A 25809-nucleotide genomic window follows, 5' to 3' on the forward strand; every position below is an offset into this window, starting at 1 on the left:
CAAGATAGGCGATTGAATGGAGCAATCTGCGGCTTTTCCTCGAGGATCTTGGCAGATGCAGAGAAAGGCAACAAGTCTGCGGCCGGAAAATCCCACCCAGAGAAACAAAGCTGGAATCATAGAATGTCTACAGAGCAGAAGGAGGCAATTTGGCCCATCAGGTCTGCACCAACTCTCCAAAAGAGCATCTAACCCAGGCCGGCCACCCATAACCCCACATATTTACCCCACTAATCCCTTAATCTTTTCCTTAACCTTCATGGGATATGGGGCCACCACGTTCACATAAAAATTCTACTCCCTATTTCCAAAATAAAATAGACAAATCATCTTTGTTGTGGGATAGTCTGTTGACTGGGACCCCGATATTAGATGTGTTGATCTGGGGAAGGATCAAGGAGAGAGGTTTGGATTTTATTTCCAGATTGGCAACCAGTGAAGTGATTTTACTTTAAAGTCCTTTCCACTTGTCTGGGTAGGATATAAGCCCATGCTGTAGAGCACTGCATCTGTATGTCCACCCTAGTATCTAGACTCTCTGCATGTGTGGGGGGGAGGTGGGGGGGCGACGACTAAATAGGAGACAAAAAATCCAAAACAAAAATGCGGCAAATGTTCCATCCAAGATCTTTTTACTGACACTGTCATTCGATAATAATTTTTGTGCTCAATAAAAAAATCCGTAAAGGGAGAATGAAGGAACACGTGGAAAATAACACAGCTTTAATAGATCAAGCAAGGTCATTATTCAATGTGTCCAGAGGCTGATTCTAAAATTACAAAGCTATCATGCATTATTGTCACTATGACACTTATTTCTCTTTATTCATTTGTGCCACATGGGCATTTTTGGCTGGGCAGCATTTATTGCCCGTCCCTAGTTGCCCTTGTTCAGAGCGCAGTCGAAAGTCAACCATATTGCTATGGCTCTGGAGTCACAAATAGGCCAGAACAGGTAGGGATGGCAGATTTCCTCCCGTAAAGGAACCAGATGAATTTTTCCGACAATCGACAATGTTTTCATGGTCATCAGTAGATTCTTAATTCCTGATATTTTTCATTGAATTCAAATTCCGCCATCTGCCATGGTGGGATTCAAACCCAGGTTCCCAGAACTTTAAAATTTATTTATTAGTATCACAAGAAGCTTACATTAACACCATAATGAAGCTACTGTGAAAATCCCCCAGTCGCCACACTCCAGCGCCTGTTCGGGTACACTGAAGGAGAATTTAGCATGGCCAGTGCATCTCACCAGCATGTCTTTCAGACTGTGGGAGGAAACCGAAGCATCCAGAAGAAACCCACAGAGACACAGAGAGAACATGCAAACTCCACTCAGATCAAGCCGGGAATCGAACCCGGGTCCCTAATGCTGTGAGACAGCAGTGCTAACCGCCGTGCAGCTCCTCGAGTTTCTGATTTAATCATCTAGCAATAACACCCATCACCTCCCCTATTTCCATTAAGACAGTCTATTCTCTTTGTGTAAGTCTGAGCCATGCATATTTTAATTACGAATCACATTTACTTGTAACAAGTCATTTTTATTCCAATCAGTTGATCAAATTTAAAATGCATCCATGGTTAATTCCTAAGCAATCATACATAGTGATTTCCTTACATTCTGTCAATATAATGACAACCTAACTCATTATCAACTTTATTTTAATTTTGCATGCTTTAAATTATCAATGTAATATTTGCAATCTGATTTATTTATTATTGTCCCATTAGTGGCAACAATTATCATCATCGAGCAGTTCACCAGGACAAATCATAATCTTGGTTCCTCCACGGCTGTTGTATAATTTATGAGGATCACTTGGAACTTCTTCAACTTGTCATAGCATCATTTTCAACCTCCTTTGGCAATGTTGTAAACAATAGTGCCATCAGTCTTTTGCTGGACATTCTGTAAAAAATGTAAAAATACTTCAATGATTTGGATTTCATTATCTTGGTCAAGATTTCCATTGGCATGTCAGGCAAATGGAGGTGCACATTCTCCCCCGTGACTGCATGGGTTTCCCCCGGGTTCTCCACTTTCCTCCCACACTCCAAAGACGTGCGGTTAGCTTGATTGGCCATGCTAAATTGCCCCTTCATGTCAGGGAAATAAGCAAGGTAAATATGTGGGGGGACTGGTAATGCTAAAATGGCGGCGTGGGCTCATTGGGCCGAAGGGCATGTTTCCCGGGCTGTTTTTGTTCTTTGTTCTTTGTACAGGGATAAGGTCGAGGTAGGATTGTTGTCAGCGCAGGACAGGCCAAATGGCCTTCATCTATATTGTAGGGATTCCGTGATTTGCCTCCACAGATAATTACTTTGTCGGGTGGCATGGTGACACAGTGGTTAGCACTTAGGACCCAGGTTCAATTCCCAGTTTGGGTCACTGTCTGTGTGGAGTTTGCACATTCTCCCTGTGCCTGCATGGGTTTCCTCCGATTGCACTGGTTTCCTCCCACAATCCAAAGATGTGCTGGTTAGGTGCATTAACCATGCTAAATTCTCCCTTAGTGCACCCAAGCAGGCATTGGATTGTGGCAACTAGGGGATTTTCACCACAACTTCATTACAGTGTGAATGTAAACCTACTTGTGATACTAATAAATAAAATAAACATTTGAATGAAAGAACAAATGGGAAAATGTGTGAAAATACAAATTTAGATCTGACATCAAGAAGTTCTCCTTCACAATTCAAAACTTGAACTCAAAAAACACCACACGAAGCCGGAAATGCATATTAGACAGGAATCGGGGCAAAACTGGGGTGGTGACTGAAGTCATGGACAATGAGAAAGGATTTGAAGAGGCTCTGTAGGGGGACTAAAATGAAGTGTGTTTGGCCAGGACAGTTGAGGGCTTTGCTGTGTTGAGGGATGGAGTATAGGTCAAAATAGCAACTAGACCCGATAGAGAACAGCATGTCTGTTGACACGTAGGCCATGAAGGGATTTTCATTGACTTCATTGAAGAGTTAATGTAAGCCTATTTATGACTCTAATAAATAAACTTCAAACTTTCAACAACAGGGCGTTATAGAGGAAGAATGGGTCAAGGTCATGGGGTTACGGGGGTTGGCGTCAGAGGTCGGGGTGGTGATTTGAGGTCGGAGTGGGGGTGGGGGTTAGAGGTCATGGAGATGGTAGATCAGAAGTCCGATCCGTCAGAGAGTGTGGGGTGTTGGAAAGGGTGAGATCATGGGGGTGTGGGGGAGCCGCTTTGGGGGAAGATATTATGGTGCTGGTCAGGTCAGATCAGGACCAGGTGGGGGTTGGGTCTGGGTGAGGGTTATGTGGTTATGTCAAACCTGCTGATCAGTGCTTGGGTCAGATCGGGTCGGGGGGGTGGCAATACTTGGGGGTCAAATAATGAAAAACCCTGGGGAAGATAACCAGGTGTGTGTGGTGGGAGTTCCATGGGAGGATGGGGGGGGGGGGGGGGATGTTGGGTAAGTGGGGATGGTCCTGCAGATGGTTGGGTATCTGGAGGTTTTCCATGGGATGATCAGTCTGGGTCTTCCCAATGGTTACTCAGAAGATAAAAAAGGATTTAATTCTTCTAACATTTTTGGAGTAATTATTGGTATAATCCTGGCATCTGAACCATCTGAAGTCAACAAGTGAAATCACATTTTTGGATGGTTCCCAGCACAGTGCAATTAGCTAGAGGATGTTAGTGCTTTTGGCAATTGCCATGTAAACCATAAAGTTCTGAGAGGGATTCACCAACGCATCTTCGGGAAATCTCCCAAATCAGATGCTGGGGAGATCAAAGCCCATTATACACAACAATGATAGGATGCAGTTCATATTCAGTTGGATCACACATAATAATTTACCAGCAGCATTAATGTTAAGGATGGTCTTCAATGTATTGGTCAAAGGATAACTTCCTTGATTGCATTGAGTGTCACTGTGATCATCAAAATTCAAAGCCCACAACGTAGCACCTCCAAAGTTGTTACTCTGCAGCCATCGAGCCTGTAGGTGAAAAATGTACCGAAGTACAATGAAACATAGATACATTAGAACATAGAAGATAGGAGCAGGAGGAGGCCATTTGGCCCTTTGACCCTGCTCCACCATTCATCACGACCATGGCTGATCGTCCAAGTCAGTAGCCTAATCCTGCTTTCTCTCCATAACCTTTGATCCCATTTGCTCCAAGTGCTATATCTAGCTGCCTCTTGAATACATTTAATGTTTTGAAAGTGTGTTAAATAAAATTAGTGATTTATTGAAGACTTGGTACTATGCTGTTCATAAAATAAAATGTTAAGTATATTGGCTCTGATATTCCTCTTTCAAAGCTCAGTTCCCAAATATGTAGAAAGGTAACAGAAAGGAGACCTATGGCATTTTTATATTGCCCTGCGTGAAGGCATTTCCTTGGAAAGAGAAACATTGAATGCAGCATTGTAACATCAAAATGTGTGTGTGGGGGGAGGGGGGGTGATCATTTCCTACCTTGTTTGTACTGGGAATGATAGCTGTTCGGCCCTCACATCTGGCACCCCTCAGACAAGAGAGGCTCTGAGAAGATAGGTAGAAGATTCAAGAAAGCTAAAAAAGCTACAATTCCATTATATTTCATTTCATCTCAATTCCATAGTCAGCGTTACACATTCTTGAGCTGTTACAAGTGTTTCCATCTGTCACCCCTACCACAGCCTGTAACAATAATGCTCTCCAAGATCCACTTTTGTATCCAATCCACAATATGGAATAGATTTCTCATAGAAGATGAAATATGGAATCGGCTTATCACATCACATGGAGTGTGGAATAGATCATACAACATGAAATGAATGTGGATAATGACAAGAGAAGACACAATTTCTTCACACAATCAAAACAGAGGAATATTAGCATTGCACTTAATTCTGCAGGACACAAAAAATATGACACAACCCATACTTTTTCTTAAGTAACTGTACTACTAGTCTCTACACTGATGGTTGCGAAAAGCTCCATTGGTTTGTTTCAATCAATAAAATTCTGATGATGACATGTGTTGACCCTGCTATTAATAAACTGTAAACTAAACTGGATGGTATGGTGGCACAGTGGTTAACACTGCTGCTTCACAGCTCCAGGGACCCAGGTTCAATTCCAGCCTTGGGTGACTGTGTAGAGTTTGCACATTCTCCCAGTATCTGCATGTGTTTCCAATGGGTGCTCCAGTTTCATCCAACAGTCCAAAAGACGTTCAGGTTAGGTGGATTGCCCATGCTAAATTCTCCCTTAGTATCCAAGGGTGTCTAGGTTAGATGGAATTAGCCATTGTAAATGTGTGGAGTTGCGGAGATAGGGCAGGGGAGAGGGCCGAGATAAGATACTCAGTCAGAGAGTTAGTGCAGACTCAGAGGCATCTTCTGCACTGTAGGGATTCTATGATTCTATGAATACTTTTGGTATCTGTGTGAAATTATGAAAAAAAAAGCAAAGCTCTTACTTTCTTCATAAAGCTGTTCCGATCATCATATCCGACCCATTGATCACCCTTAACTGCGTAAACGATGACCTGGTCGTCGTCAAAATAAATGTTGGCGTGTTGCCAAAATGGACAGATCTGTCAATCAGCACCAATAAATACTGTTACTATGTCAGACAATTGATTAGATTTGATTTGATTTGATGTTATTGTCATGTGTATTAGTATACAGAGAAAAGTATTGTTTCTCTGTCTATACAGAGCATACTGTTCATAGAAGGAAGTGAGAGAGTGCAGAACGTAGTGTTGCAGTCATAGCTAGAGTGTAGAGAAATATCAACTTAATACAAGGTAGGTCCATTCAAAGGTCTAATGGCAGCAGGGAAGAAGCTGTTCTTGAGTTGGTTGGTACCTCAGACTTTTATATCTTTTTCCTGATGGAGGAAGATGCAAGAGAGAATGTCTGGAGTGCGTGGGATCCCTAATTATGCTGGCTGCTTTGACGAAGCAGCTGGAATTGTAGACAGAGTCAATGGATGGGAGGTTGGTTTGCGTAATGGACTGAGCTACCTTCAAGATCTTTTGTAGTTTCTTGCAGTCTTGGGCAGAGCACAAGCCAACCTGTGTTACACCCAGAAAGAATGCTTTCTATGGTGCATCTGTAGAAGTTGGTGAGAGTCATAGCTGACATGCCAAATTTCCTTAATCTTCTGAGAAAGTAGAGGCACTGCTGGGCTTTCTTAACTATAGTGTTGGCATGGAGGGACTAGGATAGATTGTTAGTGAAATGAAACCATTTATACTTAGTATTTAGTCAAACCGTACCATTAATTGGTGTTTTTTTTTAAACTGCAAAGAAGAGGTAAGTCAAATTGTTATTGGAAAGGAAAGAATCATTGTAAAACAAAAATATCTTTATGAAGCCCATCTCTTAACTGAACAACCGAGGAAACAGTTTACTCTTGATCACATTCTATTTCTGACCCCACATGTGAGAATGTTCTTATGCTAAATAAAATTAGTGATTCTGCAATATCATTACCTCTTGGTACGCCAAGAATCCAGGCAGGTTACTGTACCGACCAGGTGAACCACCTCCATAAATCGGGGCCGCAGGATCTCCTGATCTGGAGAGTCTAAGGGTATAACTATTTCCAAATGCCGGCATTCCAACAAGTAGTTTCTCTGCGGGGGCGCCTTTCCTCACCCACTGATCCATGTAATATTGCTGCAAGGTAATTTAGCTTCATATTTGTACTGAGGTTTTACAAGCTGCAAACACTTTCTTATATACGGGTAAAATATCACATCGACAATGAATGTAGCAAATTGCAGAGGTCGGAGGTGAGTCTCCTGACCCACTGTGCTGCTCGGGTAGTAAAAAGTCTGACAACACCAGGTTTTAGTCCAACCTATTTATTTGATAATATTCTCACAAGCTTTCGAGGGGACAGCCTCTTCGTCAGGTGAATGGAGAGTTCTGGCCTCAGACAGAGCATATAAAGCACAGACAGTTTAGAGATTACTGATTAAAATGCGAATCCTTACACCTAACCTGCTGTTCAAGACCTGAAGTGGCTGACAATGTGAGTGGTAGGAGCACTGATCACAGTTTAAAGAGATGTGTATTGTCTCCAGACAGTACAGTAAGTGAGGTTTTGCAAACCCAGGCAAGTCACGGGGGTTACAGATAGTGCGACATGAACCCAAGATCCCTGTTGAGACCGTTCTCATGTGTGCGGAACTTGGCTATCAGTCTCTGCTCAGCGACTCTGCGCTGTCGTGTGTTGTGAAGGCCGCCTTGGAGAATGCTTACCCGAAGGTCAGAGGCTGAATGCCCGTGACCACTGAAGTGTTCGCCAACAGGAAGGGAACAGTCTTGCCTGGTGACTGTCGAGCGATGTTCATTCATCCGTTGTCGTAGCGTCTGCATGGTCTCCCCAATGTACCATGCTTCGGGACATCCTTTCTTGCAACGTATCAGGTAGACAATGTTGGCCGAGTTGCAAGAGTATTTACCATGTACCTGGTGGATGGTATTCTCACGTGTGATGATGGTATCCATGTCGATGATCCGGCATGTCTTGCAGAGGTTGCTGTGACAGGGTTGTGTGGTATTGTGGTCACTGTTCTCCTGAAGGCTGGGTAGTTTGCTGCGAACAATGGTCTGTTTGAGGTTGTGTGGTTGTCTGAAAGCAAGAAGTGGGGGTGTGGGGATGGCCCTGGCGAGATGTTCGTCTTCATCAATGATATGTTGAAGACTCCGGAGAAGATGTCGTAGCTTCTCCGCTCCGGGGAAGTACTGGACGACGAAGGGAACTCTGTCCACTGTGTCCCGTGTTTGTCTTCTGAGGAGATCGGTGCGGTTTTTCGCTGTGGCGCATCGAAACTGCCGATCTATGAGTCGAGCACCATATCCTGTTCTTACGAGGGCATCTTTCAGGGTCTGGAGGTGTCTGTCACGATCCTCCTCATCTGAGCAAATCCTGTGTATACGGAGGGCTTGTCCATAGGGAATGGCTTCTTTAACATGTTTAGGGTGGAAACTGGAGAAATGGAGCATTGTGAGATTGTCTGTGGGCTTGCGGTACAGTGAGGTGCTGAGGTGACCGTCCTTAATGGAGATGCGTGTGTCCAAGAATGCAACTGATTCTGGGGAATAGTCCATGGTGAGTCTGATGGTGGGGTGGAATTTGTTGATATCATCATATAGTTGTTTCAGTGATTGTTCACCATGAGGCCAGAGGAAGAAAATGTCATCGATGTATCTAGTGTACAGCATCGGTTAAAGATTCTGTGCAGTGAAGAAGTCTTGTTCGAACCTGTGCATGAAGATGTTGGCATATTGAGGCGCAAATTTGGTCCCCATAGCTGTTCCATGTGTCTGGATGAAAAACTGGTTGTTGAAGGTGAAGACATTGTGGTCCAGGATAAAGCGGATGCCCATCCGCTTTATCCTGGACCACAATGTCTTCACCTTCAACAACCAGTTTTTCATCCAGACACATGGAACAGCCATGGGGACCAAATTTGCGCCTCAATATGCCAACATCTTCATGCACAGGTTCGAACAAGACTTCTTCACTGCACAGAATCTTCAACCGATGCTGTACACTAGATACATCGATGACATTTTCTTCCTCTGGCCTCATGGTGAACAATCACTGAAACAACTATATGATGATATCAACAAATTCCACCCCACCATCAGACTCACCATGGACTATTCCCCAGAATCAGTTGCATTCTTGGACGCACGCATCTCCATTAAGGACGGTCACCTCAGCACCTCACTGTACCGCAAGCCCACAGACAATCTCACAATGCTCCACTTCTCCAGTTTCCACCCTAAACATGTTAAAGAAGCCATTCCCTATGGACAAGCCCTCCGTATACACAGGATTTGCTCAGATGAGGAGGATCGTGACAGACACCTCCAGACCCTGAAAGATGCCCTCGTAAGAACAGGATATGGTGCTCGACTCATAGATCGGCAGTTTTGATGCGCCACAGCGAAAAACCGCACCGATCTCCTCAGAAGACAAACACGGGACACAGTGGACAGAGTTCCCTTCGTCGTCCAGTACTTCCCCGGAGCGGAGAAGCTACGACATCTTCTCCGGAGTCTTCAACATATCATTGATGAAGACGAACATCTCGCCAGGGCCATCCCCACACCCCCACTTCTTGCTTTCAGACAACCACACAACCTCAAACAGACCATTGTTCGCAGCAAACTACCCAGCCTTCAGGAGAACAGTGACCACAATACCACACAACCCTGTCACAGCAACCTCTGCAAGACATGCCGGATCATCAACATGGATACCATCATCACACGTGAGAATACCATCCACCAGGTACATGGTAAATACTCTTGCAACTCGGCCAACATTGTCTACCTGATACGTTGCAAGAAAGGATGTCCCGAAGCATGGTACATTGGGGAGACCATGCAGACGCTACGACAACGGATGAATGAACATCGCTCGACAGTCACCAGGCAAGACTGTTCCCTTCCTGTTGGCGAACACTTCAGTGGTCACGGGCATTCAGCCTCTGACCTTCGGGTAAGCATTCTCCAAGGCGGCCTTCACAACACACGACAGCGCAGAGTCGCTGAGCAGAGACTGATAGCCAAGTTCCGCACACATGAGGACGGTCTCAACAGGGATCTTGGGTTCATGTCGCACTATCTGTAACCCCCGTGACTTGCCTGGGTTTGCAAAACCTCACTTACTGTACTGTCTGGAGACAATGCACATCTCTTTAAACTGTGATCAGTGCTCCTACCACTCACATTGTCAGCCACTTCAGGTCTTGAACAGCAGGTTAGGTGTAAGGATTCGCATTTTAATCAGTAATCTCTAAACTGTCTGTGCTTTATATGCTCTGTCTGAGGCCAGAACTCTCCATTCACCTGACGAAGAGGCTGTCCCCTCGAAAGCTTGTGAGAATATTATCAAATAAATAGGTTGGACTAAAACCTGGTGTTGTCAGACTTTTTACTGTGTTTACGCCAGTCCAACGCCGGCATACCCACATCATGACTGCTCGGGTAGCGCAGCGGGCCGGGAAACATCAGCAGGGAGCTTGTTGCGGGACTCGCGACGGGTATCCGGCCGATCGTGAGTTTCCCAGGCAGTGTTTCTCGACGTAATCAGACTAACACCGCAAACCGGCACAAATATGGAGTTATTTCCACATGATTCGCGAGCCCAAGATGGTAATCTCTGATCTCACTCGTGTTTCCCCCACCACTCCCGCTGGGAGATGCTCCCACCAGCGGGGATTAAAGCTGGTCCACATCAACGGGGAAGAGGACTTTGAGGCCCCTATGCGAGTTCAGGGGCAGTTGGGGTGCCCCTTGGGCAATGCTAACCTGGCACTGCCTGCCTGGAACCTTGGCAGCACTCACTGGGCACCTGGACACTGGCCACTGTGCACCAGGCAGTGTCAGGGGGATGGGGCCAGAGGGGGGCAGGGCCTACTGGGGGCGGGGGGGGCCTACTGTGGGTACCGATCAGTGAGGGTGGTGGGGGAGCCGCTGCACATTCTGCAATGTGACCCATGTGGAGGGGAGAGGGAGGCGGCGAGGGGGGATCGGGGCTGCACATCAGGGGAGGGAGGGACGGGACACACCATGAGGGGCTGGCATTTGGGGCTAACACTTGGGGGGGAAGGTTGGATAGGCCGGTGATCGGGAGAGGAGGCCTGGAAAGAAATTGGGAGCTGGTCATGAGGAGGCTGGCGATGGGGGAGCCAGTGCACATGCGCCAATCTCACCACTGAGGCATGTCAGCCTCTCCAGTGGGATGAGAATGTTCTGTTTTCCCGCTTGTTGGACACTTGTTTTTTTGGAGGGGGGAGAAATGCCCCAGTCACTTTATTTTATACTTACAACATTATAGATACCATTTGAGCGCTCGGGTGAGCCATAAAACAGGGGACTATGGTGTAAAGCACGATTACTCCACACACCACGAAAATGATATGCCATCACAGAGATGAAGTCCAAATATCTGTTAACAAAATTTACATGAAACATTACCATTCAAAATGATTTTAAAAACCATTGTTTTTTGTTTTGCTAAGTCATTGGTTCCCAGCACTGAATACTAATTCACAGAATCCTTTCAGTGCAGAAGAAGGCCATTCAGCCCATCAAGCCTGCATGGATAGCAATCCCACCCAAGCCCTTTCACCACAGCCCCATGCATTTACCCCGATAATCCCCCTGACAGAACAGTCAATGTAGCATGGCCAATCAATCTAACCCACATATCTTTGGAGTATGGGAGGAAACTGGAACACCTGGAGGAAACCCACACAGACATGAGAATGTGCAGACTCCACACAGGTAATCACCTGAGGCTGGAATTGAACCCTGGACCCTGGCACTGTGAGGCAGCAGTGCTAGTCAATGTGCCACCCTGATTCCCAGTCAGAGCTCCAGGTTTGTGTTCTATCTTGCTAAATTACAAAAATTGGTGATGTGGTAAACAGCGAGGAGGAAAGCCTTAGATTACAAGATGATATAGATGGGCTGCTCAGATGGGCAGAACAGAAATAAATGGAATTTAAACCTGAACATGTGAGGTGATGCATTTTGGCATGACTAACAAGCCAAGGGAATATATAATGAATGGTAGAATGCTAGGTACTACAGTGGACCAGAGGGACTGTGGGGTCAGAGGTGGATTTACAGTGAAACACACCAAGGCTGGGTTCAATTCCGGCCTCAGGTGACTATCTGTCTGGAGTTTGCATATTCTCCTCGTGTCTGCGTGGGTTTCCTCTGGGTGCTCCAGTTTCCTCCCGCATTCCAGAGATATTTGGGTTAGGTTGATTGGCCATGTTAAATTGACTGTTCTGCAGGGGGATTATCAGGGTAAATGCATGGGATGCAGTGATAGTGATTGCTGTCCAAGCAGGACCCTGAAGAATGAAGGGGGCTCTGTGATGGTCAGTGTAATTAGGGACTAATCAGAGCCTGATTACTTTGTATTGGTTGTTAGGTTCATTTGTATTTTTTGAGAAGACAATACAGAAGACACAGCCAGGCCAGCTGAGGCCATGTAGCTGCCAATCATGGTCAGCAGGTGGGCACCAGTTGGCCTGAGGGGGTGGAGGGGAGCAGGTCATAGAAGAAACGGAGCATCCAGCTTTTCAGGACATGCATGTCCTAAAACATGCTGCCAGATGTCATCTACCACTGCAGGTTCTGGCTCAGTAACGAACCGGTGCAATGCACCTGCATCAGCTCTGATCGGGATGCCCTTTAAATAGGGCACACTGATCTCTGTGCAGTTGGGCTTTGCCGGCATGTTTAGGAACTGATCCCCTCTATGACAGCATGAATTACACATGAATTCTTTTTGGCAGAGTATTGTAAAATCTGGAGAGAAAACCAGCCAGTTTCGTTGGAGGGAAAGACACTGGTTTTCTTGTCAAACCAACACTCTGCCATTTTTTTGGTAAGATTTTGTCCATTGTGAATATTTAAAGTAATTTAGTATTAAATCTTCATTGGTCTTCATTAAATAATCAATAGCAATCAGTAGTGACAGGTTTTCCCACGCTAGTTTTTCTTTTCATGCTGGCCATGCACAGCTGGTATTTAGACAACAATTTTGTTCTGCATTTTTCAAGCTAAAATACTGAAATAAGTTGTCTTTCATTCATTAGAAGTTCTTTATCTCCCTGCATTCAATGACCCTTGGACTAGAGACCAGAATTATGAGTAACCTAATATGGGATGGTCACTTAGCGTGAGGCATCAGACGGTTGAATTTTATGGATGGGCATAACTCTTGAAGAATAGCAGATGGAGAGACACCAGCAAAAGATGTGTGAACAACTTGGAGATTGTGAAATCTGCATGGCATTGCATTGTGTATGAGGAAATCTGGTAAGAACTGAGACTTGGTTTTGGAAAGGATGCATCAGATCCCAAAATGTCTTTCTTTCTTTCTTTTCTCTGAGCAGCATGGTAGCACAGTTGCTGGGTGGCATGGTGGCACAGTGGTTAGCACCGCAGCCTCACAGTGCCAGGGTCCCAGGTTCAATTCTGGCCTTGGGTGACTGTGTATCATTTGCATATTCTCCCCCATGTCTGGGTGGGTTTCCTCCATGTGTTGTGGTTTCCTCCCTCAGTGCAAAGATGTGCAGGTTAGTTGATGGGCCATGCTAAATTGATCCTAGTTTCAGGGGGATTAACAGGCTAAATGTGTGAAGTTATGGGAATGGGACCTGAGTGGGATTATGGTTAGTACAGACTTGATGGGCCAAATGGCTTCTTTCTGTGCTGTAGGGATTCTATATATAAAGCACATTCTCCTTTAAATGAAATTCCTTTTTACTTTTCTTTAGTTCTTTACACTATGAATTGTAATGTAACTTTTTTAATTAAAATTAATTATTTAAGAAAACTGTTGCTTTCACAAAATGGGCAGGATTTTACAACCTCGCTCGACCTGAGAAATCATTGATCCGAAAGTCAATGGACCTTTCTATTGTCCTCCCCTTGCCTGCTCCAATTCCCATCGTGGGCGGGTGGTAGAATTCCAGCCAAGTCTTGAGATAGTCTCTGATTCACATTACATCCGTACTACAGTTCTGAACCTACATGTAAATCCAAAAGGGACTCTTACACTCAACTATTTACGTAAATTTCAATCATTCAACATGTGGTACTCACTGTGAAATCACAGCTACATTATATGTGCTTTCGATTTGCAATTTTAAAGCACCCAGTAGAGCTGTAAGCAAGAGTCTATCCTTCCCAGTCTCCTTTGCCTCTGTGTCAAAGGCCTCTCGCAATTTCTACAAAGGATGAACAATAGTTAATGGTGATAAACATCATTCAAAGCTGGAATTAAGAATCTACTAATGACCATGAAACCATTGTTGATTGTCGGGAAAACCTATCTGGTTCACTAATGTCCTTCAGAGAAGTAAATCTGCCATTCTTGTCTGGTCTGGCCTACATGTGACGCTAGAGCCAGTGGTTGACTCTTAACTGTTCTCTGAAGGGGCCTAGCAAGCCACTCTGCCCAAGGGCAGCTCAGGATGGGCAATAAATGCTGGTCAGCCAGCGATGCCCATGTCCCACGAATGAATAAAGAATATATAATCCCTGTAGTCTCAGCTCCAATCGATATGATAAATTAATGGACGTGATCAACCTCCCTTAAAGAGCTAACATTGTATATGCATGGGATGTACTGGACAGAATTTGGCAGGGGTTATAGTGGATGAGATCTGGAAATTTGGAGTGTGAGACCACATGACAGATCTCCGCTGGTTGGAAAACATGACAGAATCTTTCACTTGGCATTTTCATAGCCACTCAATGGTAACTCCACTGCAGTGTTAATGTAAGCCTTACTTGTGACCAATAAATAAACTTGAAGGTGGGCGAGAACTCCTCAGACAATGAAGGCTTGGAGGGCAGGAACCCGAGAGATTGACTAGTTTAGGTTAGGGTTGTTTTCACTGGGTCAAAATCCTGAAATTCCCTCCCTAACAGCATTATGGGTCAATCCACACAACATGGACTGCAGCAATTCAAGAACGCAGCTTACCACCACCTTCTCAAGGACAACAAGGGATGGGCAATAAATACAGGCTAGCCAGTGACGTTCATGTCCCACAAATGAATAAAAAAAATCTGAGTTTGGAATTGCTTGTTGTGCTGTGGCACAGTAGTTGAAACATTCAATCCTCTCCCTGCAACGAATAGCATTACTTTGGCTCCTTTATCATTTTTAGTATCCAGAGAGAAGCAGGGGGAGGCACCGTGTGGATTTGCCTGCTTTACTAGCCTCAGTTAAAGCCAGCCTATTTACGTTCCAAACCTTTGGAACTCTTTATCCCAGGAAGCTGAGGAGACCGTGTCCTTGAACACTTACAAGTTTGGTTGGTTTTTAATCAGTCACTGCGACCACTGGAAACAGTCCTCAGGTGAAGGATCTCTTGGTTTTGGCAGACACCTCTTATGAAAGCCTCCAGGGAGAAATAGCAAAAAATCCTTGGACTACACTCACCTTTGTCCTGGGCATTATCTCAGGGTCAGTGGTCAACGCAGCAGCTCTGCCAAGAGTGAATATATGTTTTCACCTGACGTTTAAAAATGGTGCTAATACCTTTGACCCCATTTGGTGACAGTGGGACAGAAGAATCAGTGCCTACCCCACCCTGCCATGTGTTTTAGAGAGGTCCTCTCTGATGCATAATTAATGAATTCCCAAGCACAATAAAAATCCGGCACAATAGCCCACCTGTCCACACAGCCAGATAGGCGTCACGGAGAATTTTCACAGCAACTTCATTGCAGTGTTAATGTAAACCTACTTGTGATACTAATAAATAAACTTAAAACTTATCCCACCATCCTCCACATTTAATCTGAAAAATTGAAAATTCCACTCATTGGCCGGAATTTTACCGCCCTGCCTGCCATGAGAATCAGTACAGGCAAGGGAAGGATCATGGAAAGATCCGTTGACCTCGGGCAGGATTTTACAGTTTTGGGATGAGCGAGGCTGTAAAATTCCATCCATAGCATCTGACACTGTGCTTCCCTTAAGATCCTGGTCACCTCACTACAGGAAGGTTGTGGAGGCTATTGAGAGGGTGCACAGGAGATTTACAAGGATGTTGCCTGGATTGGGAGGCATGCCTTATGAAGATAGGTTGATGGAGCTCGGTCTCTTCTCCCTGGAGAGACGAAGGTTGAGAGGTGACCTGATAGAGGTTTATAAAATGTTGAGAAGAATAGATAGGGTGGATTCTCAGAGGCTATTTCCCAGGGCTGAAATGGTCGCTATGAGAGGACACAGGTTTACTGGGAAGCAAGTACAGAGGAGATGTTAGGGGTAAGTTTTTCACTCAGAGGGTGGTGAGTGAGTGGAATTGGTTGCCGTCAGTGGTGGTAGAGGCGAACTCACTGGGTCTTTTAAAAGACTTCCGGATGAGTATATGGGATTTAATGGGATTGGGAGTTACAGATAGTTCTATGGCTTCGTAGGTATGGATGTGATCGGCGCAACTTGTGGGTCGAAGGGCCTGGTTGTGCTGGAGTGTTCTATGTTCTATGTTCTAAGATCCTGTTTAAACACTGTTATTTCCAGTGCTTGTCCAGTTTTCATTTTCATGAAGGTGTGGCCTTCACTGATAGTGGTGACGCATTAGCTGTCTTAGTTTATCCCATGAATGAAGTCTAGTTCATCACCCAAACTAGCCTCTCACCCACTGACACTATCTACACTTCCCGCTGTCTTGGAAAAGCAGCCACCATAATTAGGAACCCCACACGCCCCAGGCATATTCTCCTTCACCTTCTTCCATCTAGAAAAAGATACAAAAGTCTGAGGTCACGTACCAACCAACTCAAGAACAGCTTCTTCCCTGCTGTCATTAGGCCTTTGAATCGACCTTCCTCATGTGGATCTGATCTTTTTCTGCATCCTAGCGATGACTGTAACACTGCACTCTGCACTCTCTCCCTTTCTATGTATGGTATGCTTTGTCTGTATAGCATACAATACTTCTTCCTAATAACAGGATGGCATGGTGACTCAGTGGTTAGCACTGCTGCCTCACAGCACAAGGGATCCACGTTCAATTCCCAGCTTGGGTCACTGTCTGTGTGGAGTTTGCTCTTTCTCCCCATTTCTGTGTGGGTCTCCTCCGGGTGCTCTGATTTCCTCCCAAAGTCCAAAAGACATGGGTTAGGTGCATTGGCCATGCTAAAATTCTCCTTCAGTGTACCCGAATAGGCAACTAGGGGACTTTCATAGTAACTTCATTGCAGTGTGAATGTAAGCCTACTCGTGACTAATAAATAAACTTTAAAAACTTTAATACATGTGACAATAATAAATCAAATCAAATCAAAATTACATCAATGATTACATAGCCTTAAACCTTTTACCTTGACAAAGTATGTGAAGTTTTCTATATCACTTGGCGAACTGCGCAGAAAGGCAGCAAAAGTCCAGTTCAGGTCTAAACCGTCAAAATTGTGCTTTCGCAGAAAGGCGACAATGGAGTTGATGTATGCTTGTTGAGGCTTTCCTGAGAAGGTAAATCTACACCAAAGATAAGGATTGAAATAGAGGAAGTCTATAAATTGCCTTTTGAGAATCAGAGCATCTTTCTCTGGCAGTGTTGTGATAATAAAAACACATAACGCACTGATTCTAAATTTCACTGCATGCTAACTTAATGTCTGAACTTTGAGGACATGGCATTATTGTGAACATTTCTGAAGGTAAAAGATGACCTGAAGTCTGTGGTCATTTAAACAAGGAGATTTTTTGAAGCAAAGTTTAACATGATGAAAATTCTACACTCATTGCACCGATAGCTCAGAAGAAAAGGAGTTTCCTGGAAGTTAGAAGGCATTGTGTTCAAGTACCACATAAGATTTCAAGTCACTTTATTGGGCCTGGACTTCTGCAGGGTGGCACTCTGAGTTAGAATGACACCCTGCTCTTATTTTCTGACCAATAAACCTTCTCAATCCTGTCCTTCTGACTTACACCTGGTGCAAACTGTGGAGTGAAGTGTGCCTCTGAGACTTTGAATTGAGTGCTGTAGAATCATATGGAAGAAGGGCACACCCCCTTCTTCTGTTTCAAAAATGAGTTCAACTAATTAACAACTTAAGCAATTAAATTGAAGTGGCAGCCCTTTAAATGGGCACTGTAGCAACAGGATAAGGATTCAAAGCAAACTTATCTAACTTCATCAAAATGTGGTGGTCAAGACCAAACACTTCAGCCTTTATTGGGCCCAGATTCAAAGCTAGTAAGCCTCATCTTACCAATGCGCATTGTGTGTTCCCTCTACAGGTCACTCGTTCATGGACGTGGTCGCAGAAGAAGATCAGGACAGACGGCCCCCTTGGCAGTCCCACTGCCAGTACCTGTAAATGGCCTCCTTGACCAGGCTGAGGAGCAGGCTATCAAAGAGCTCCTTCTCCCTGCTCACCCCTCTCTGTACTGAGTAGCCAAAACTCAAGCAGATTCAAAAACTCTGTGAATACACGGAACATGGACTCCTCATGGCTGCAACAAGTACAGACAGCCTAGGAGTCCGTTCACCATCTTAACCTATGGTTGGTGTGGACTACAACACTTTGCATGCCATTCCCTTGATGGATGCCCCACTTTTAATGGCAGTAGTTGCAATTAATTAGGTAAGTTTAAAGATCCAGCCACTTCCAGGGCAGGGAAAAGATATGTTTGTCAGGTATATGGTTAGTATTTAGTGGGGGGAGGTCAGACTTTTGGAGAAGGGGGTGTTGACAGTTGGGGGGAATGACAAATTGTGGAGGAAGGTGACACTCGAGTGGGAGGAATGATCGTTGAGAGGTAGGGGGTGGGGATGGTGTTCCAACAGTGGGGGGGATTGGACAGTCAAGAAGTTGAGGAATCAGACAGTCGGAGAGAGTGGGTCAGACAGTCGGATGGGAGAAGGGATTCAAACAGCCAGAGGAAGGTTAGGCAATGGCAGGGGGTGGTTGAGTCACAATGTGGTGGGCATTTAGATGGAGCTTGGGGGCGGGGTGGGGGGGTGGCCTGCTGTTATATAAGGTGCTTAATAAATGCCAATTATTTCACGGTCAACAATTGATTCCTGTTAGTCTCCATCAATTGCACATTTTCTGATTGGTGCATGTTCTGTAAATGTACTGAAGGTGAAGAGGAATATTAAAAGAAAGAAACACGATCCATTCATTGCTTGTCGCAAGCAGCTTAGAATAACTTGAGGAAAAGAGCTTTGACAAAGGGTCATCTGGACTTGAAACATCAGCTCTTTTCTCTCCTTACAGGTGCTGCCAGACTTGTTCAGATTTTCCAGCATTTTCTCTTTTGGTTTCAGATTCCAGCATCTGCAGTAATTTGCCTTTATTTTAGCTTAGAACAACTTTCTGTTTGTGTGACACTGGAAATACTGAGAATTCATTCAGAAATCTGATTCCAACTTCTGAAAGACAGCCAGAAACCCAAAGTAAAACAGAAAGAAGGAATTGCAGTTTCAATAAAGGACTTTTTAACTGTTCTACAGAAGTAAATGCTTGTAAGGTAATAAAATCCGAGATTCCTACTCACAATGGCAAACCTTTGGATTGATATCAGGCAATTCTTCTTCACATGAACAGTAATAAAGTTATGGACTAGGCTTTGAGGAGGAGTTAAAAAAGAAAATATCTGCATTTATAGAGACTCCCACATTCACAACATCCTACAAAGTACTTATTAAAAATGGAGGCACAGTCATAGTGAATGACAAGGTGGACTTGACGGACCGTGTCACAGATCCCCAGTGATAGAAGGTCTGTAATTTTTCATAATGCCCCTTCGGAATACACAGAGTTCCCTACTCAGCAAGGAGTATCCAGAGTTAAATTCCTCCTGAGGTCAACATGTTTTTGGATTGTGTGTCTGCCTGGGTGATCTACACTCCTCAACATCTCATGGGGAACCTAACAAGAACCCTCGAACTTTATCGGCTAAGTGTTTGTTGCCATCATTCTTTTGCATAATTGGAAATGGCCCAATTTAATTCTACCCAAAGAATCACAGAGATGCTGCCATCAATATTTACAAATGCTCGAATCACTAAACTTTGAGATTTATACAATTTTGAGTAATCATAAATTTTACCTGCCAGTTCCATAAATCCGACCTTCGTACGAGAAAAGTGTTTTTAGATTTTTATTTCTGTTCAGAAAGATGATAGAAACTGTGAGTGTCAGTATTACAGTGAATAAGGTAGGTACATAAAACACCAACATTTAATTTCTCTACCCATATAAAGGATATCCACCAATTAGGCCAACGATCACATAGTTACTGAATTCTTTAAGTAAATTAAACTGAGTATGTTTGTATACATTCTCAAACATTTGGTTTGTAACCAAAGAAGTTCAAAGAGAATTAAGTCACTCACTTATTTTTCAGACCATTAAATCTTTTGTACATATCATCATCCTTCCACTGAGAGACGTCCTCTCTTATTTTAGGATTAAAATAAGCCAGGTGGCTGCACAGACAAGGATTAATATTTTCTGGATTGTATGTAATATTCCCTACTTTGTTCAGAAAGGATTTTAAGTAATAACAAAGCAATGTGTAGGAGGAGCCTAAAATGTGAAGAAAAAGTTGGAGTTATTTGAAATATTAAAGACAATAAGGTGACAAAACTGAACAAAAGAAACACATGTCGGATTTTCCTCAATCCTTGGTCCTCCTTTATAGGGTTTGCTTGCTGTTCTCTGCTTGCCGATTCTCCTGTCCATCACTGGCTGCTGGACAATGGACCTTCCCACCTCAGAGAAGTCAGAGAGAGGCAGACAATGGCAGGTTCCCATCCAGCCCCCATTTAATGCACCTCTTGCCCCCCCAACACCAGCATAAACCCACCTGCCACCAGTCAAGGGGTATTAAATTCCCCTCCCTGGACCAATGAAATCACACACTTAAAATGTGCAGCACCAAGTGAAGCTAATGGCAGCTCAAAAAGGAAGATGGCGCCAGAGTGAGGTGACTTCTTGCGAGCTGTCTCCACCATACTCTTTAATTCTTTCTCTCACTCGTGTTCTAAGCTCTTAAAACTTAAATCTAACTCCTTTAAACTGTCTAATAATGTTCTCCTTTTGAATGGACCTACCATATATTAAGCAAATATTTCTCCTATCTGCAACTGCACCCTCTCCATTCCTCCTCCACTATGTATGGTTTGTCTACATAGCAGGCAAGAAACAATACTTTTCACTGTATCCCAATATAAATGACAATAATAAATCAAAATCAGAAATGTACATCGACTTACCTGGTGATATGTGCTGTAGGAGGATCAAACTCACTGAAATAAAATTAAATACACATTTTCATTTTAAATTGTATTTGGAAAAAATGTAGTAAGTACCTGCAGAACTTTAGTGTTCAAGTTTCCATTACAAATTAAACTAAATTAACATTTAATTTGTTTATTCTCTGGTGTAAAATTACAGTCTATCAATAATGTCATATTTAATTTCTATTCTGTTTAATCTGCTTCTGTATCTTTGATGATGATTTCATTTTCAGTTAAATCAATTTCAGAAGTTAAGCACATGATGTAGGCTGACAACTTGTGAAAATCTAATCTGGACAAATAAGAATAATGGCTGAAAAGAAAAACATTATATTGGAATTTCTCATTTTGCGCTCATCAGGACAAGCACAAGAATACCAAACTTCAAATAATCACAATAATTTATACGACAGGAAAAAAATATTGCTGATTTATTAAGAAATTGACTCTGCGTAACATTATGAAAGCAATGGCACAGTATAATCTCCCCAAGCTGACAGGAAAACTCCAAAACAATCTGCAGACTTGAACATATTGATTTGCTTACAAAGAATGTGCCAATACACGAATAAATGTATGTTGCTTGAATGTATCTCTTTCCATCAATATTCAAGCTCTCTGGTACCAAGCATTAATATAATTTCCTGAGTAGGTGCTGGCATTGAGGAAACCCACCCAGTCCCAGCACACACTGGGTAATCATAGGGATAATGCCCACAGAGACGGTGGTGCTGCATCCTAGGTGAGGTGTTAAACTGTTCCATCATCTGCCTGTCACCATGGGTGTAAATAATCCCAGGGCACGATGTGATCAACACCCACATGAACAGACAGAATTGAGGAATGAGGGACCCTCTGATGAAATCAACTGTCTGGTTATGTGACCGTATTTACCACTTCAGACAGTCCGAAATGAAAATAACCCAACACAAAATATTCAAAACTGACCAGTCAAGAGAAGTGCCTTCCCCATCCTAAAGCTTTGAAGCTGTTCAGTCAATGATTTTTTGTCCTGTGGTACCTTTGATAGTGTCTGCACAAGTCTGAATAAAGAATCTGTGGGAGAAATCAGACAAAATTAAGGAATTTTTCCATTTTTTGGCAGAGTGGTGCAGTTGGTGAGAAAACAGCATTAAAGCCAAACAATCCAATGGTGGCATTTTCTCCATTGTATTGTCAGGAACATTGTTGAAAAGAAATTCAGGGAACGGATTCCACGATGTAACGCTGGCGATATGGGCACTGATTGAGCCTGCCCCACGAGCAAATTAACATTTTAAAAGATTGTGTCTCCCTTGTGAAGGACACCCTGACACAAAAATGTTTTAAAAAACCCTCTCGTACAACCCCCATCCCTACCCCCATCATACACCCTCCCCAACCAAGGTTCCCCTCCCCATGAAGAATCTCCACCCAACATCCCCACACACCAGGGAACAACCTCCCATGCAAACATGCCCTGTCCCCTGAACACCCCCCTTCCTTCGACACTGTCCCCTGGCACTTCCCAAGCATTGCCCGCTACCAGCCCTCTCCCACCAAGCAATGCACTCACCTGAACTCTTCTGGCGACTACTGTTTGTCGCCAGGGAGACCTGTTATAATTCACATTGGGATGCCCTCAGATTGATGTGAATGGACTATGTAACTGGAGAGAGGGGGAGGGGGAAGGGAGAATCATCAAGTGTAGAAGTCCAATAATCAGATGTAAATGCATTTCCATGTGGACCCTGATGTTGAACAATGGGACTCCTGATACCTGACTGGTGGGGATTGGGGACTATCCCAATGGAGAATACCACCAGCGTAAGTCATGATTTGGAACTCATGGATTTCCTGCTCCTGCCTGCCTAAAACAGGAGTGGAAATTCCCAGCCAAAGGGTGAAATTTAATGCAAGTCCCTAGAGTGGGATTCAGGGAGCAGTGCTCCAAAGATTTTTGTGGAACAAGTTGGAGCCTGCCACCAAGAAAAAAGAAGTGGATCACGCAGGTGGCAGGAGGGCAGTGAGGCAGCAATGCCACATGGAAAAAAAATGGACTGGTAATTTAACTCATTAAGAAACTCATTAACTGTAATTTATATTCCTCTGACTGGAATTGACCACAGCCTTTCCAATTAGAATCATAGGATCCTACAGTACAGAAGGAAGCCATTCAGCCCATTGAGTCTGCACTGAACACAATCCCACCCAGGCCCTATTCCTGTAACCCCATGTATTTACCCTGCTAGTCCACCTAACACTCGAGTCAATTTAACATGGCCAATCAACCTAATCAGCACATCTTTGGGCTGGAGGAGGAAACCGGAGCACCCGGAAGAAACCCACACAAAATGCAGACTCTACACTTTCTAGGCAGTCACCCAAGGCCGGAATTGAACCTAGGTCCCTGATGCTGTGAGGCAGCAGAGCTAACTACAGTGTCAATGCGCCATCCAAGCATGTGATGCACAGGGATCCTTTACCTTTAGAAATCCAACTATTCAGAGCTAGCTGGGAACAGACAAGCTGTCAGACTTTGAGTGGAAGGTCAGTCAAAAAGGTGCTGCCTTTCATTGGAGTGCAGACTTTCATTTGAAGCACAGAGAGGTTGAATGTTATTACAGAGGAGAGGCTCAAATCTGGCAATCTGAGGGGGCAGGGCTTTGAAGGAAAAATTCAGCATTGAAAAGCCAAGGGACAACTGTTGGACTTCCCGTTTGAGGGCAGCTGCCAATGAGGGGAGCAGAATCCAAACATGGAAATTGTGTGCCCAGTTCTCCCAGATGCAAGGGCACTGGAGAAGAGGCTCAGAGGGAAGGTGCACCAGACCCAGTGTCACCATTAGCAGCACAGAACAAGAGGGCATGGACTTAAAGTGAATTCCAAAAGAAGAAACTGTGACGTGAAGAGAAAACGTCTTCACCCAGCGAGTCTGGAATGCACCGTTTGGAAGTGTAGTGGATGGAGGCAGGTTCAATCAAAGCATTTGAGAAGGCATTAGATGATTATTTGAATAGAAATAATATGCAAGGATACAGGGAAAAGGCAGGAGAAAGGTAGGAAAGTCTTTCTCATATGGAGACTGGTGCAGACATAGTAATAACTTCAATGAGACCCATATGAACTCCCTGATTGAGGTCATAGTTGCCTGTCCAATCAGGGAGTCTCACCTGTTTATAAAACTGGGAGTTTCAGGTCCACTGGCATTCCTGATTCTGACTTTGTATCTGAAGCACTCTAGGAGTGGAATGGAGTTTGTAAAGAAGGGAATCTGATGATGGGGCACCAGCCTCTGAGGAGTTATTTCAGTGGTGATGAGGGAAAAAAAATGATACTAAGGAACTTGCTCACTGACAGCTGTGATGCTCTGCGGGGAAGCCATTGTCAGGCATCATGCCTCTGTTAGGGAAACTGGACTGTTTAAACCCTGCTATGGAGGACTGGGCCCAATACGTGGAACCCATGTGTTACTTTATCAGGGCTAATGACATTGTGGCATATGAAAAGCAAAGGATCATTCTTCTGTTCGCCTGTGGACCATTGGCATTTGCCATCATTCACAGCTTAACTTTCCTGGAGGGACCAGATACCAAAACCTTTCAGGAGTTGGCAGACCTAATGAGGGAATATTATGACCCTAAGCCACCTTTGATCCAAAGTATTAGTTTTACATGGCACTCCGGGAGATGGAGGCATCTGTCATTTCTTAACAAGTTTGAGATGACCAGTGAAAGTGTGTGAATTCAGGTTGATACTTAACAAGATATTAAGAAACTGTTTAGTATGTGGTATAAATAAATAGTGTTACTACCGAAAGCCACCTTTTGGCAAAGCCCAACTGGACTTCAAACTGGCACTACGGCCGGCCTTACCTTTGGAAAATGCTGCAAGTGGGGCATTTGAGTTGCAAGGTTTCCCTACGTCGTAGCAGGAACCTTCACAAAAATGGAGTTCCTTGCAAGAGTTTTTAGTTGTTGACATCCACCTCTTGCTGCTTAGAGTAGGGGCTGAATTTTAGGGCAGGCTGTACTGCTCACCCCATCATCAACCCCCAAGGAAAGTCAGTCCCAAAATGGACTGACATTTAAAGAGACGGCCCTGCAGAGATGCAATGGGGTGCACTGAACAGAATCCGAGTGGGATTTCCACTTCTCAATGTGCTGGCAATCCCAACCCTTTCTTTCTGGCAAATTAAGGTATTTCCAAGTATCAGAGGCATCATCCGGAGACTGGTGGGCCTCCAATGAATTTCACAGTCTTTGTACCTTATCAATTTAACTGAGATTTCATGGTAACAGAGACCAAAGTCTTCCCCCAGCTCCACCCTCATCCATCTGAGAGTCCTATTTGAATACATAGGCGGAGGAGATTCATCACAGCAAGGTTTCCACAGCACCTCTGGACTATTTGTGACGTTGGATCAGAAGCAGCTTTGGGAAGCATCAGAACATATTGTGTACATGTTTAGTTTATTTGTTTTGTTACAGAAAAGCGGCCTCTGCACAACGAGATGGAATGTGGAGGAGGTCATGATTTAACTGTTGCAAAGATTACAGTTGCGCCTGAGTGCTTCATCTTGATTGCAGTGTGACATTTGCCTGAAATTGATTATTTGTATCACTTTAACAGTAACATCAACATCACATTAAAGTCTGAGACTGTGTCATGTTCAGTATATTTTTGCTATAATCTGGGTGATCGATTTTTGCTGGAGCAGTCTGCTGAACAGGCTTGATCGAAATACAAAGATACAAAGGTTTCCATCTGAATGAGAAACCTTTTATACTATGATGCAAAAAGTATTTTTTAAAAAACCTGAAATCCAATACAATAAAATAAATGATTCAATCACCTTCAAGGGAGTGGTATGGTGGCACAGTGGTTAATACTCTATCTCACAGAGCCAGGGACCCAGGTTCAGTTCCTGGTTTGGATCACTGTCTGTGCACGTTCTCCCCGTGTCTGCTGTTTCCTCCAGGTGCTCTGGTTTCCTCCCACAGTCTGAAAGACGTGCTGG

General features: G+C 44.1%; 1 protein-coding gene across 2 annotated transcripts; it reads right to left on the bottom strand.

Annotated features, from left to right (window-relative positions):
- Positions 1 to 1514: 1514 nt before the first annotated feature.
- Positions 1515 to 6795, bottom strand: LOC145356979 (acidic mammalian chitinase-like). Of its 2 annotated transcripts, XM_080210003.1 has the most exons (5): positions 6484 to 6795; positions 5463 to 5579; positions 4475 to 4540; positions 3847 to 3988; positions 1515 to 1915 (listed from the first exon to the last, which is right to left on the bottom strand). In XM_080210003.1, exons 1-5 carry the CDS (start codon positions 6658 to 6660, stop codon positions 1896 to 1898), a joined length of 522 nt encoding a protein of 173 aa, XP_080066129.1. In that variant the 5' UTR covers positions 6661 to 6795; the 3' UTR covers positions 1515 to 1895. The 2 variants fall into 2 exon arrangements, with proteins under 2 accessions (XP_080066129.1, XP_080066130.1); XM_080210004.1 differs by lacking the exon at positions 4475 to 4540.
- Positions 6796 to 25809: the final 19014 nt, after the last annotated feature.

This window comes from Carcharhinus amblyrhynchos, chromosome 22 (assembly GCF_965287045.1).
Source record: "Carcharhinus amblyrhynchos chromosome 22, sCarAmb.v2.hapA, whole genome shotgun sequence".
NCBI classification, from domain to species: Eukaryota; Metazoa; Chordata; class Chondrichthyes; order Carcharhiniformes; family Carcharhinidae; genus Carcharhinus; species Carcharhinus amblyrhynchos.